Here is a 14,304-nt window from a genome sequence, read left to right as displayed (position 1 = left end):
TATCAAAGGCAGGTTCAGTGAGAGCTGCGGGACAATGACTGAGTGAACCTGAACACTCACATCAAACAACTGTGGTTCAAAATGTCACTGCTGCTGACAATCAGCTAGAATCTGTGAGTATAAAGCAGGGGTTAAATTCTAATGTTTAACTTGTAAATGAACACCTAGACTTGGGAGGTATGGTTGAAACTAATATCCATATACTAGTAAGAATATTTTGGCAATCATCACTGCAGAACTCCCTTCAGAATCTTCATGTTTTTAAATTTTCTGCAGTATCACAGTGATACGATGACAGTTGTCTGTACACCCAGGGGTGCACTGCAGACAGGAGCTCCTGATAGCTAATTCAGCTACTTTTAATTGTGCCAAAATGTAAACAATTACAGAGAAACACACAAGCAAACAAACAAAAACAGGGGTTTGAGGAGGGGCAGTTGTCTCAGTTTTGTCTGATGGTGACTTTATTGGAAGTAGATGCAAAATTAAGAACTAAAATAATGAAACTGATGTTCTGTGCAATTTACTGTCTCCAGCATTTTTTAATATATCAGACAAAAATCTTGTTTTTGTTTCTTGTGATTATAAATTAAATTAATTGTTGACTTCTAGTTGTACCCAGCAGTTTATGGAGTCATAGGAGTGCCATAAAAAGAATAAGAAATTAATGTGGAAATATAAACAGGAATAAACAAGTCAATTTAAAAATGATGAAATATGAAGAGAAATATTTGAAAGAAAAAAATAAATGCTTTCCCCCTTTTGCTGCCTAAGCAATAGGGGGAGACAGATATATTCTTTCTTTCTTTTTGGTACTCCTATAACTCTACAGCAGCTGTCCTGTCCAACAGGAAAATGTCACATCACTGTATTGATCTGTTAAAGCTTGTCAATCAGATCAATAAACATGTCTTTTAAAGATCGATCACAGGTTCGTTAATGTTGACTTATTTATTTATTTGTTTTTATTTGATGTGTATCAGGCTATGTAACCTATTAAAAAGCTGAAATCCAATGACACGTATTTTAGTTTTCAGCAGAAATACAATATTTGATTTGTAACAGATCTGGATGATGATGAGCAGAAAGTTCAGATGTTCTCACACTTTAAACTTGATGAGGTTGAACTTCAAAACAGGCAGATGGAGTGGAGGGTAAAACACCGTATAGAGATGTAACAGAGAAGTTTTAATATGGATCACAGCAAAACAAAACAATATACAGTTCTGCTGTGAGAAAGTATTGATCATCTGCAGCTCATAATTTGTCCTTTTATCTCTGCTGACATTTACAATCTGCTCCTTGTGAAAAATACTCTCCAAACAGATAAAAGTTAGAAGAGTGGTTCCCAACCTGCAGGTCCAGACCCCGAGAGAGGCCCCGACATGAGTCTGAAGGGTCAGAAGACGGTGAGAGGGAAAAGAACATTTGTTACCTCAAATCATTTCTCTGGAAATTCTTTAAATGAAACAATAAAAACTCCAAATGTCATCTTCAAAACAGTTGGGAACAACTGGTTTTAGGTCATTTTGGCATCATGTGTTTAATAGCGTCATCAACAAGAGGTCAAAGGTCACCCACTCACACCCCTGTGCACTACTGTGCATGATATGGAGAGAGGCCCAAAACTCAACAGGGCCCCTGCCTCATGCAATAAAATTGGTATTTATTGTTCCAGGGGTCCAGTGAGCTCACAGGTCCTGGATTTGACCCGGGATCACGTAACAGTCTGTGGGTCCGGACGAGTTGAAGGGCATCATGTCTAAAGAGATCTCTGCCTCGCACTCATACTGCAGGATGGCGGGAAGCAGCGGGTTCCTGTGGTTCCGGGATTCGTCTGAAATCACAGAAACTTTGTCGAAGTTCTGCTCCAGGTCTCTTCCTCCTGTGTGGGGGGGCGGCGGCGGCGGCGGTGGCATGCAGGTGGCGAGCCTCTGCGCCCCGGGCCCCAGCATGGCGCAGGCCTCCTTCTGCATGGTGGTGTCGTGGTGATAGGACACCAGCTCGTTGCTGAAGTCCACCGTCTCCACCGTGGAGCTGGAGCAGTATTTGTTGCAGCCCAGGATGGTGGAGAATGCCTTCCTGAAGTCGGCGTTGAAGGCGTAGATGACCGGGTTCAGAGAGGAGTTCGCCCAGCCGAACCACACGAAGATGCTGAAGGTGGTGTCGCTGACGCACGGCTCTCCGACTTTGTCCAGGTGACAGAAAGGAACCACACAGTTCAGGACGAAGAACGGCAGCCAGCAGAACACGAACACCCCCATGATGATGGACAGAGTCTTTAAAACTTTCGTTTCTCTCTTAAAAGATGTTTTGAGCGAACTTTCGTCGTGCGTTGACGAGCGGTGGCGGTGGTTTTGCGCACGGGACCCCGCCGCCCTCTCCAGAGAAGAGATCCGTCTGATCTGGGTTTGCGCGATGCGGAAAATGCGCGTATACGTCCCCACCATGATCACCACGGGGATGTAGAAGCTTATGAGGGACGAGGAGATGGCGTAAGTCCGGTTCAGGCTGGCGTTGCAGTCGTCCGGGTTGTCCGCCGTCAGGTTGTCCGCGTCCGCGCGGTGCCAGTTGAGCTGCACTGGGATGAAGGAGATGAGGATGGAGAGAGTCCAAGCGACACCGATCATCAGGAAGGCGAACCTGCGCGTCATCTTGCGCTCGTACTTGAACGGGCTGGAGATGGCCCAGTAGCGGTCCATGCTAATGATGCACAGGTTGAGGATGGACGCGGTGGAACACATGATGTCGAAGGCGACCCAGGTGTCACAGAAGCGGCCGAAGAGCCAGATGCCGGCGACCTCGGACACCGCTCTCCATGGCATCACCAGCACGGCCACGAACAGGTCGGACACCGCCAGAGAGATGACGAAGGAGTTGGTAACTTTGGAGCGCAGGTGGCGGAACTTGATGACCGCGGCGCATACCAGAGTATTACCCAGCAGGGTAGAGACGATCAGGACGCACAGGACGCAGCCCGTCAGCGCGCGAAGGCTGACACCTCCACCAGGCCCGGGGCTGTCCGCTCCCGCTGTGACCACCTGGAGCCGGTCCCGATGGTCCTGGTGGAGATTTTGGGTCTCGTTGTAAACGCTCTCCATGGATGGCCAGAGTCACTCCCTCGGTGCCATGTTCCTCTCTCCACCATCGCCTGCAGCGTCTCACCACTACACTCTCTGCTCCTGTTCCCAACACGGAGACAAGAGGAGGAAATCCACCTGTGGTCCCGGGAGTCTCACAGGGAGGTGATCCTGCACGAGACGCGCTCACTTCATCCGGTTCCTCCGCCGCTGTCAGACTGACTGAGGCAGCAGATGGCGACCCTCAGCGCCTAAACAGCCTAAAGTATATTTACCTCCTCTCAGCCTTTAACATATTCCATTACAGCATATTAATTTCATTGTCTCCTGATCAGTTTATTCATTGATCTTAATCTTTAGAGATTTACAATCAGAAGACTTGGAGGATAAAGACATCAAAACATCTCAAATGATAAAACTAAACAGAATAAGAGAAAACTTTCCTCTGTAAACTCAAATCTTCAAATAATTAATGAGACTGATGATTGAGAGTCTGAATAATGCAGCAAATAAATATTAAAATAAAGTATCTATCTATCTATCTATCTATCTATCTATCTATCTATCTATCTATCTATCTATCTATAGGAACAGGAAACTGCAGGACAGAAAAGCAAAAAACAGAATTTACATTAAAAAAAAAAAGAAAAAAACTTTTGTATGCAAAAGCCCAAAACAAAGAGGAATGGATGGATCTGGGCCGGGGGCCAATGAGAAGTTTCTGTCTGTCAGAGTGAAAAATCCTCCACAATATCAATTTTGGGAAGAAAAACTTTTAGTTGATATTTTATTGGTTTAAGGTGTTTGAGACAGTTTCATGAAAGTCACTCAGTGGAGAATGTAATTGTCCAGAAATGCATTTATAGATATGAACTTTTCACCTGACAGTAATGAAGTTTAATTAAGTTTCCTATTAGATGAATATATATATAAATATATATATTTATGTAACATATGTCTACAATATAAACATACACCACATATTTGTATGGGCTGGACATATATGTCAATATATGAAATTAGTCCAACTTCTAATAGGTTTTATATATAATTTTACTTATATTACCAGTCAAAAGTTTAGACACACTTGAATGGGGAAGTGTTTCCAAACTTTTGATTGTTTTTGTATATGTTTTTATTTATATGTACATATATGTCATATATGGAAATTCATTAGGCCTATATGAACATATTTTAGATTTGCTTATGTGTTGCCACAATGACACAAGTTTTACTTTGAAACTGTCACAAATTTATTGTTAGTCCTATATGACATTCAACATTACAAAGGACACACACATTACTAACAATCAGAAACATGTAAGTTTAAACATGACACTTCACAGCCACCGTGTTTTAGTTTGGGTAAATAACACAACAGTCATATAAAAAAAACCAACACAAACACTGGGTTTGATTGATGAGCCAAGGTGACACAATTTTGCACCTGTATTGATTTATAAACTTTATATTCACAGATGTAAATGTTCCTATAACAGTTTGTTGTGTTTGTCACCAGAACTCCAGCACAACAACACGCAGGATGAGGAGGAGTCTTCAGAGCAGCAGTGACAGTGAAGGAAGGTAAACTCTGCCCTCTAGTGGACAAAGGCTCACAACACACCATCAGCAGCACAACACACGAATACTGATTTCTGTTATGGGACAGTTTTACATTTCCACATGTCCACATCTAAATCCTTAGAATTTTTTACATGTTTAAAAAATTTGACAAAATCTTGCCCCTACTCTATAATTTCTACATGATGGAACGGTTAATGAAATACGGCACACACAGTGTAAAAGTTGGACATTGATATTATTCCCATAAAAGTTTGTGGTATAAGTATATTTTTCTGTGTGTTTTTTCTCACTGTAGAGAGATGTAAACCTGCTCTGTAACCTGATTAATCCCTTATAAAAACTATATTGCTAAATTCACACGGAGTTAGGCCAGGTGTGGTTTTGAGAAGGTGAGGAACTCACATGAAAAAAACAAAACACACATGAGCACATGTGGTTTTTATTTTTATTTTTATGGGAGCACATTTCTGCCATGAAAATATAAAAAAGGAAAGAATCTATGAATGAAAAGAATAAAAATACACATATAAAACATATTGTTTTTATTTGTTAAGGAAAAGCTAATGGGTCTCAGTACTTCCTCCACCACTTTCTTTCATTTTTAATTTTTTTTTTTAACTTTTTGTTTAACTTATATAATCTACACTGTCTGTTTAACTTTGCTTTAGTTATTATTAGTGTTATAAGCTCTATTACATATATTTTTAGCTGCCTTTTTTTATTTATCTTATCTCTTATCTTACAAGTATGTTTACATGTATATATTATTTATTATTATTTGTATTTATGTATTCATTTATTTAGTGTCGTATTGCTTTATGTAGCTTTTTTGTTCAGTTAAATTTTTACATTAGATTCATGAGTCTGGGCATGAAAGGGTTATGTTTACAGTGAGGGGTGACGTCAGTGTCAGCTGTGTGTGTGTGTGTGTGTGTGTGTGTGTGTGTGTGGATGATTCAGCAGCAGCAGCAGCAGTAGTCAGTCAGTCGTCAGTCTCGTCTTCATGTGCAGCACAGACAGATCTCAGGCGGACAAACGGCTTTACTTTGGCTGTTTTTTTTTTACTGCTAACAGGACACTAACAAAAATAAAGGTAAACCCGCACAGGTGTTGAATTATCTGTGGGAGACCCCGTAGTGTGGGGAAGTGTTTGGCTCGTACAGGCCGGAGAGCAGGAGCAGAGCGCCGCAGAGAGGTTGCCGCCGTGTCCTTCTATCGGCTCCCGGTGGATTTTAACGTCGTTTATCGGGACTGTCGCTGTATGTTGTCTTTCATCAGAATCTCTCCTGACGGATTTAACCTGAACACATCCTCACTGACGTCCAGCTGCTTTCATTCAACCACCTCAACTTCGACATTTCCGCATTTTGACGACTGATGCTTCGTTTTCCCGGCAGGTGAGTCTGAGTCTGTTCGTGTAGAAAAAAACAACAAACTGAGAAAATATCTGCGTTTAACGTCACTTTAACACACACGTTCATTTATAGTGACACACACACAAGTAACATCATACACATTAACCTCCACTTATATAACACGTCACAAAGGGGACAGATACACCTACTCACTGCTAGCTAACTGAATGAAAATTGACGGTTTTCTCAACGAGGTTCTGAATGACAGTTAACCATAGTTACCAGTACGTTTGTGGTGCATGTTCAGTGATCGTGACTTTGTATTACTATATGGTGTCTTTTTAAAAAATATATAATATTCTATACATATCTAGAATATTTGAAAATATATGTAAGTACAACACAAACCACATAATAGATCCATAGAAATGATCACCAGTGACTATCTGTTTATAAAAAAGACAGTACATATAATTTTAGTGATATAATTATACTTTTGAACATGTATTCTGTTGAAATCACTGTTTCTAATTTGTCATGAGCCTTTTATGAATATTAATGGTGGTAAAAATTATTGTTATGTTTCAGCGGAAATCGGATCGGTTAATAACAATAACTTTATTTATAAATAGTTTTACAAAGTGCTTTGACAAATAAATCAAAAGCAATGACAGAAATAAGTTGAAGTTACAGAGGGAATAATAATATAAAATAATATAATTCAATATAGAGAAGGACAGTAAGAGGGAGCAGATGTATAAAAAACACAATCCCTTAACTGATCACAGGAAATTAATCAGCAACTATTTTGATAAGTAATTTTTAAAGCAAAAATGTCCAAACTGGTTTCAACTTTTCTAATATGATGATTTGATGCTTTTCTTTGTCATTTATGGCAATCAACTAAACATAATAATTAGAAGATTCCACCTTTATATCGGACATTTATCACTGTTCTTAAACTTTATAGACAAATTGATTAATGGATTAATGAAGGACATAATCTGCGGATCAATCAATAATGAAAATAATTAGTCATGTTCTAATCTATAATATTTATAGAGACTGGGTGTTTGTAGATTCTGTGCATGTTATAGATGTAAATACATGCATAACTATTATAGCTGCAGCTAATGATTGTTTTCATTAATCATTTAAGTTAAAAAGCTCCAGAAATAAGAGAAGAAATAAAACTTGATTAAAACTCATTGATTTCTTGTCAGTTGTATAGTTGTGTGTTTACTGTCTTCTAGTCTGGTTCTACTGTGGTTATGTTTTAATAGAAGTCGTCAGAGTTGTGTTAAAGTTCCCACAGACCTGATGATCTAGAGACATTGTGAGGAACCGTCCTGAGGCTAATGACTGTTTTCATTCCTCATGGGACCATCCACATTCCTCACGTCTTTAGCCCCATTGTTTCCATCCTTCAGCTCCATGTGCTTCACTTCTTCAGTTCCACCGGGTTCTTTCTAAAGGATCGCTGCCAGCTGTGTGTGATGGAGAACGTCAGCCAAGCATAGAACCTGGTTCTCTGTGTTGGTGTTGGATGCTTTTTATCTCTGCACCACTTTGTTCCAAACTTTAGATCATCTGGGTTTTGTTCTTTTGTTTTTTTCTTACCTTTTAATTTTCTTTTCACTCATTGTCATTTGGTTCTGTAGGTTATCTTTGGCTCCACTGCTTGTGTTCTGCAGTTTGGGTTTCATTTGGTTCCTCAGACAGTCTTCAGGTTCTCTCTCCTGGTTATGTTGTTCTACAGGGTCTGTCCTGTAGTTGTTTTGTTCTTCAGGTTTTCTCTCCTGGTTGTTTTGTTCTGCAGGTTCTGTTTTCAGGATGTCTAATTTTGCAGGCTCTTGTTTGGTTCTGCAGGTTCTCTGCTCTAGATCTTTTGCAAGTTCTGTTTTATTCTCTAGGTTCTGTTCTCTAGTTGTTTGTTCCCCAGGCTCTTTTCTGTAGTTGTTGGTTCTGCTGGTTCTTGGTTCTCTAGTTGTTTGGTTCTCTAGGTTCTGTTCTCCAGTTGTTTGGTTCTACAGGTTCTGTCCTCTGGTTGTTGGTTCTGTTGCTTCTCCAGTTGTTTTGTTCTCTAGTTCTCTCCCCTGGTTGTTATATTCTACAGGTTCTATCCTCTGGTTGTTGGCTCAGTCGGTTTTCTAGTTGTCTGGTTCTCCACTCCTCAGTTCTGTGGTTCCACTGGTTCTCTGTCTCTGTCCTCTATATCAGGTGGAACCAACAGTTCACTGACAGTGGAACAGAAGCTGTTGCCCATCTGGTGTCAGTCCAGAGAGACCCTGCTGACACGCTGACACCGTGACCTGTGTGTGTGTGTGTGTGTGTGTGTGTGTGTGTGTGTGTGTGTTTGTGTGTGATGTGTGATGTATGATGTGTGTGTGTGTGTGTGTGTGTGTGTGTGGGGTGCCAGCAGCGGCCCAGTCAGTCTTTCCATCTGTCTGACTGATGATTGACTCTCGGCTGCTGAGATGAACCGGCTCATGAAACTGAAAATAATGACACAATCAAATCAGAATCCAGTAAAACTGAAGAACACACTTACTGTGGTTTCACTGGTTTTGTGGGAACATGAATCCAAATCCAGACTGTAATGGAGGCCTTTGTCTCCAGCATATAGACTGTACCCAGCCCTCATGCTCCTAGATCTTTGAATGGGACTGTCCCTTTCCTTGAAACATATAATGACGATGCAGAGGGAAGCACAGACGCTGAGTTTGACTGATCAAAAATTTATATTTTCCAGACTGTTCTCAAAGAGCAGAAACTCTTTGGTGAATAATTGATGCACAAAGTGAAGCTCTATCCCTGCAGGCAGAGGAGGAGGAGGGATTCACTTCACTTCTTCTGTTTCGGACAAATCCCACATTTCTCCAGGCTCTTTTTTTAACACGCCCTCCTCCAACCACCATAATTTAAACGCAGATGACTACAGCTGTTCTACCAGTTCTGCTCAGGGAATATAAGGGCCACATCAGGCCCAGCAACAGCATCAATAGGAAGGTCACAGAGTCGGTGAGGACACGAGATGAAAACTGATTTTACTTTTTATTCCTCCAAGCCGATGGCAGCCACATTGTTTTCAGGTGTTCAGTTGTCCGAACGTCTGTCTGTCCCCTTCCTGTGGACACAATATCTCAGTAACACCTTGATGGAACTTCTTCAAATTTGGCACAAACGTTTACTTGAACTCAAGGATGCACTGATTAGATTTAGGTGGTATAAGGTCAAAGGTCAAGGTCAGTATGACTTCACACAGAAATTATGACAGAATTTCACACAAATGCTTTACATATATATATTTGTGACTCTGGATAAACAGGGTTGTAACCTGAAACCGGTCTGAGTGGAGGAGGCACACAACAACCAGGAGGTGATTCTAGTTTTTATTGAACGAAGACACTGTTTCTAAAAGACCTTAGACTTTTCTCTGAGCTTTCCTCTGTCTCATATATAACCTGCAGTGTATGATGATGATGATGATGATAATGATGATGATGATGATGATGATGATGATGATACTGTACATCTTCATCGAGCCTTGGCCTGTTGTTTCCTGCATTTTAAACTCAAACCATGAACCAGTCTTCAGATTGTGACACGATTCCCAGACTCAGTTTAAAAGCAGGAAACGTGAGAGCGGTGCTGATGTGAAGGTGAGACCTCTCTGTGTCCTCAGGCTTCGTTAAGTCTCTGTGGTTTATTAGTGAGAAGCTCTCAGCCTGGACTTTAACGACCTCAGTTTAAAGCACAATCATCGTTTAGCTTCCCGGCTAATGATTAATCTTGTTAAGACGAGCTATAGCTCTCTCTCTTTCTCTCTCTCTCTCTCTCTCTCTCTCTCTCTCTCTCTCTCTCTCTCTCTCTCTCTCTCTCTCTCCCTCTCTTTATCTCGCTCTCTAACTCTGCTTTAATGACTCACTGACTTTTCTTTTTCTACATCACTGCAGCTCTGTCTGATGTTGATTCACTGTTTCTGTTTGTTTGACCTGTCTCTCCTTCTCTTTGTTTGCTCCCTCATCTTCGTCCTCTCTGTTAAAGTTGGCTCTAAATGTGGAATCTCAATTATTTGCCGTTGCTCAAAATCCAAGTTGAGAAGACGAAACAGAGAAACACACCACAGTATGTTGGGAATGTTTGAACGTTGACTCTGCACAGAGACTAAATGGAAGCAGCGATACACAAGTTTATTTATAAAGCACATTTAGAGCAACCAAAGTGCTGAACAATAATATACAGTGAAAAACTGAAATGGCTAAAATGTGATGTCTTAGCTATTCCACAGTCTGAAACAGAGAGGGAACAGTTTTAAATACAAACTGGATGATAAAAGTGAAAGATAAAAAAAACCTTAGGGACACACACATGGGTTTTAATGTTGATGGAAGGAAAACACTTAATTAAAAGAGGTAACTGTTCCAAATTATTGGGACAGCTAAAAGTCACAAATCTTGTCTGTCTTTCTCCTGTCTCTGTCCTGTCGTCCTCTTTCTTCCTCCTCTTCCTCTGACTTTATCTCGGCCTCTCAGCTGATGGATGTTTGTGGCAGGAAATGTTTGGTGAATCTTTTCATCTCTCTGTGCGTCCTCTCGTCTCTGAATGGGTGGTGACCGTCTGCAGTGTTTCCTCCCTCTCATCAGATCATCTGAGCTGCTGGTCCTGCTCAGCCAGTTGTATATATACAATAAGAATGTACATGTCATTTTCTGACATGGTTTGTGATAATTTTCCTCAGTTTTGCAGACCAAAAGGAAGTTCTTTCTCCTTCATAATTCAGAGACAAACTGTAAAAGAAGCTGCAGTAAACCGACTAAACTAACACAAACTGCTGCAGTAATTATCATAAAAATGAACCAAATGTGTTCCAGTAAAAATTTAAAACTCATTAAACAGTAACAAAGCTGCTGGTAGCTGTCAGAGCAGATGGCACAGATGGTTGTGTGTTATTAAAACAGCATCGGGAACAAATAATAAATATTATAATATTCTCTCCACGTGGCTTAACTCAGACTTTTGCTTTAGGAGATGTGCTTGATAATCTCATTGATCTTATTTAAAATGAGGCCGGTGTTTTACAAAGTTGTGTAACTGATGTGGCTAACTCATAGTTTTTATAATATTTTTTAATGATTAATTTATAATTTATTCTGTAAATTGACTTTTGCACAGTTGGTAAAATTCAGTCCAGAAGCGTATTTTTTAATCCAAAATCTCAAAGATAGTTGACTAAGAACAATCCTCATCTTTAAAGGTTGAACCAGAGAATGTTAATCAACAAAGGAGTTAAATGATGAATCAGTTACTGATGTTGGTGATTAATATTCTGTCTGACCTAATTAATCGATATTGGACTGAAAAATGTCAGTATCTTTGCTTTGATGACCGATGCTCTGAATCAGGAAATATCTAATGACGGATGACAGATAAATCTGGACTGACATTTGCTGCCAACTTTCATTATTTAATGTTTTCCAAACTCAATGTTACAGACATATTTATTGATACTGAGCTGCAGTGTGACATTGCTGTAAATGCCCTGCTCAAGGCCATAACAATAAGAGGCTCTTCTTTACCCACTCAGAGATTCTAGGCCTCCTCAGGATTTAGGCCACGTTACCAGGTCTCCAGGTCAACTCGGTCTCATGTGAAGTCCTGCTCTGTTCAAACATGCTGCTTATTAGCTGCTGGATTTCCAGGACCAGGTTCCTGGTCTGTGTGGATGAAGTGGAGGATTAGAGGAGGGAGTTTAGTGCAGAGCAGCAGAAAGAAAGAGCTGCTTTGTGGCAGATTAATGATGGTGTTGGTTGGAGGAGGTGGGGGGTGCATTAGAGGGACTGGAGGTCCAGAGCTCCCTGTACAACAGGGATGTTGTCTGTGCCAAGTTGCTATGAGACCCGGGGGGATGGGGGTGGGGTGTTGTGGTACTAAAGGGCTCCCAGGAAACGAGCGCTGCTTTCATCTGTGACTCCTGACGCCACATGTTCAACATGAAGATGAATTTACATTAAACCAACATGTGATTTTATGTTTCTCACTCCTTCAACATGAGATTTACTGAAGATTAATAACCTAGAATATTACATTTCATTAAAGTGTAGTGCTACAATGATTATTCAATTAATCAACAGAAAATTTATCAGAAATTATTTTGATAATCGATTAGTTGTTGAAGTTTACAACCTCTCAATATGAAGATCTTTGGGTTTCAGTCTGTTACACATGAAGCTGTCACCTCAGACTCAGAGAAATTGGGACTGATTTCCTTTTTCCATTTTCTTTCTTTTAAATTCTTTTTTTCATTGTATTACTTCATGATTCATTTAAAGCCTTCAAAAATAAAAATAATGAATCAAAGTCAAAATAGATATCACAAGAAAATTAAATTATAGGCATCCATCAAGAAAATTAAATAAAATACAAAAAAATAAAAAAGTAGAATCCATAAAATGTCAAACAGAGAAACAAAACCTTCCAAATAACTAAAACAAATGATTTTTCTATTTTCACACACCAGACACTGACAACTCACCATGTTTCTGCTGCTATTTTTTATTATATTTAAATAACTAATTGTACATGTTTTATTATTATCTACTATTTCTTTAAATATTTTATATTCACATTTTTCAGTTTTTCTTTTCTTTGCTCTGTCCACATTGCTGTGGCAACACTGCAAATTTCCCCACTGGGATTAATAAATAAAGGAATATCTTATCTCTTATAACCAAAACAAACCATATCATATCAATTATCAGAAATCAGATAGGAGACCTGAGTAAATGTTTAGAAACACGTCCAATACAGATGTTCTCATACGACAAGAGGCATCACTCTGGAGTCAGAAAATGACTCACTGTGCTTTATTGATCTACAGGGTTTAACATTAAAACACGCCATGGTTTCAGACTTAACTCAAACAGCTGGTAACGTTTTAACCAGTTAGACTAGTTATCAGTGTAAAAGTTAAACAGACCTGCAGACAGGCAAAGAGCTGAGCGTGGTGGAGGTGAAGCTGTGACGTCAGAGTCTCAGCTCAGACTGTAGACCGTCTGTCTGTGGGCGAGGCTCAGTCAGGCATGGTGCTGGGTTCATTCAGCCATAGTGTGTGTGTGTGTGTGTGTGTGTGTGTGTGTGTGTGTGTGTGTGTGTGTGTGTGTGTGTGTGTGTGTGTGTGTGTGTGTGTGTGTGTTAGTGTGTGTGTGTTACTGTGTGTGTGTTAGTGTGTGTGTGTTAGTGTTAGTGTGTGAGAAAGTCAGAGTGAGGAGGGTGTGTGTTGGTTTAATGCCCAACAAGGCAGGGCATTCATGTTATGTGTGTCATATCTGGCCTGAAGCTGGGTTGTGTGTGTGTGTGTGTGAGAGAGAGAGAAAAAATATATTTATATTTATTTTGTTGTACTTTGAGACCTCATCTTGTGGTTTTAAATGATCGTTATTTTAGAGTAATTCATTGGATATGTTGTTCTATTTATTGCTTTATTTACTGCTTTTATTTATTGTTTTACTTACTGGAACTGTCCCATGCCTTTTTTAATATGTTTCCTCTGACATTTTAACTATATCTGGTTGGTTGGTTGGTTGGTTGGTTGGTTGGTTGGTTGGTTGGTTGGTTGGTTGTCTGTTGAGCTCGAATGTATGGACCGGGAAGCTACAAATGAATTGCCCATGGGGGATAAATAAAGTTGTCCGAACTGAACTGAACATGTAAAAGACTCTCCTGTGTTTCCTATGTGTTTTGCTATTTGAGGCAGTGTGTCCCCTGGAAATTGCTGTAAGGCTGCCGTAAAGTGTTGGTTGTTGATGAAACTGTTGAAAACTGTCTATTTGGGTGTGCACCAAAACAATTCTGAGACCATTCAGAGGAAGTGGTCTCTGTAGTGTCTCTGCAGTGAATTAAACATCTGACAAATGGCAAACTGATGCAAAAATCAGAACCAGAACTATTGAATATGCAGATAAAAAATGTTAGTCTATTTCTTAAAATCAAAGACATGAAATAAGAAGCAATTTATGATTAAAAATTCAAGAAAGAACAAAACGTTCACTTAGTAATCTTCTTTGGAGTCAGTCAATAAAATATGAGATGTTTTCTGTCCGTAATAAAACAACTGAATCAGGTCAGAACTTCATGTTATAACCTGATAAAGTCTCCGGGCAGACGACAGCAACCTGTTTCTTTTTCTGTCTGACTGGATATGTCAGCTCACACTCTGGACATCAGGCCGGGAGGAAACATGTCGCTCATTCTCCATGGATCAAATGTCGTCCGTGGCCCGATGA

General features: G+C 40.0%; 1 protein-coding gene across 1 annotated transcript; it reads right to left on the bottom strand.

The window, feature by feature from the left end:
• Positions 1–1,691: 1,691 nt before the first annotated feature.
• LOC111237049 (D(5)-like dopamine receptor) lies at positions 1,692–3,101 on the bottom strand. The gene has a single exon (XM_022766007.1). The coding sequence runs from the start codon at positions 3,099–3,101 to the stop codon at positions 1,692–1,694; it is 1,410 nt and encodes a 469-aa protein (XP_022621728.1).
• Positions 3,102–14,304: the final 11,203 nt, after the last annotated feature.

Source organism: Seriola dumerili, unplaced genomic scaffold, assembly GCF_002260705.1.
Source record: "Seriola dumerili isolate Sdu_G_001 unplaced genomic scaffold, Sdu_1.0 BDQW01000807.1, whole genome shotgun sequence".
Lineage (NCBI taxonomy): Eukaryota > Metazoa > Chordata > Actinopteri > Carangiformes > Carangidae > Seriola > Seriola dumerili.
This window is presented reverse-complemented; position numbering and strand designations above follow the sequence as displayed.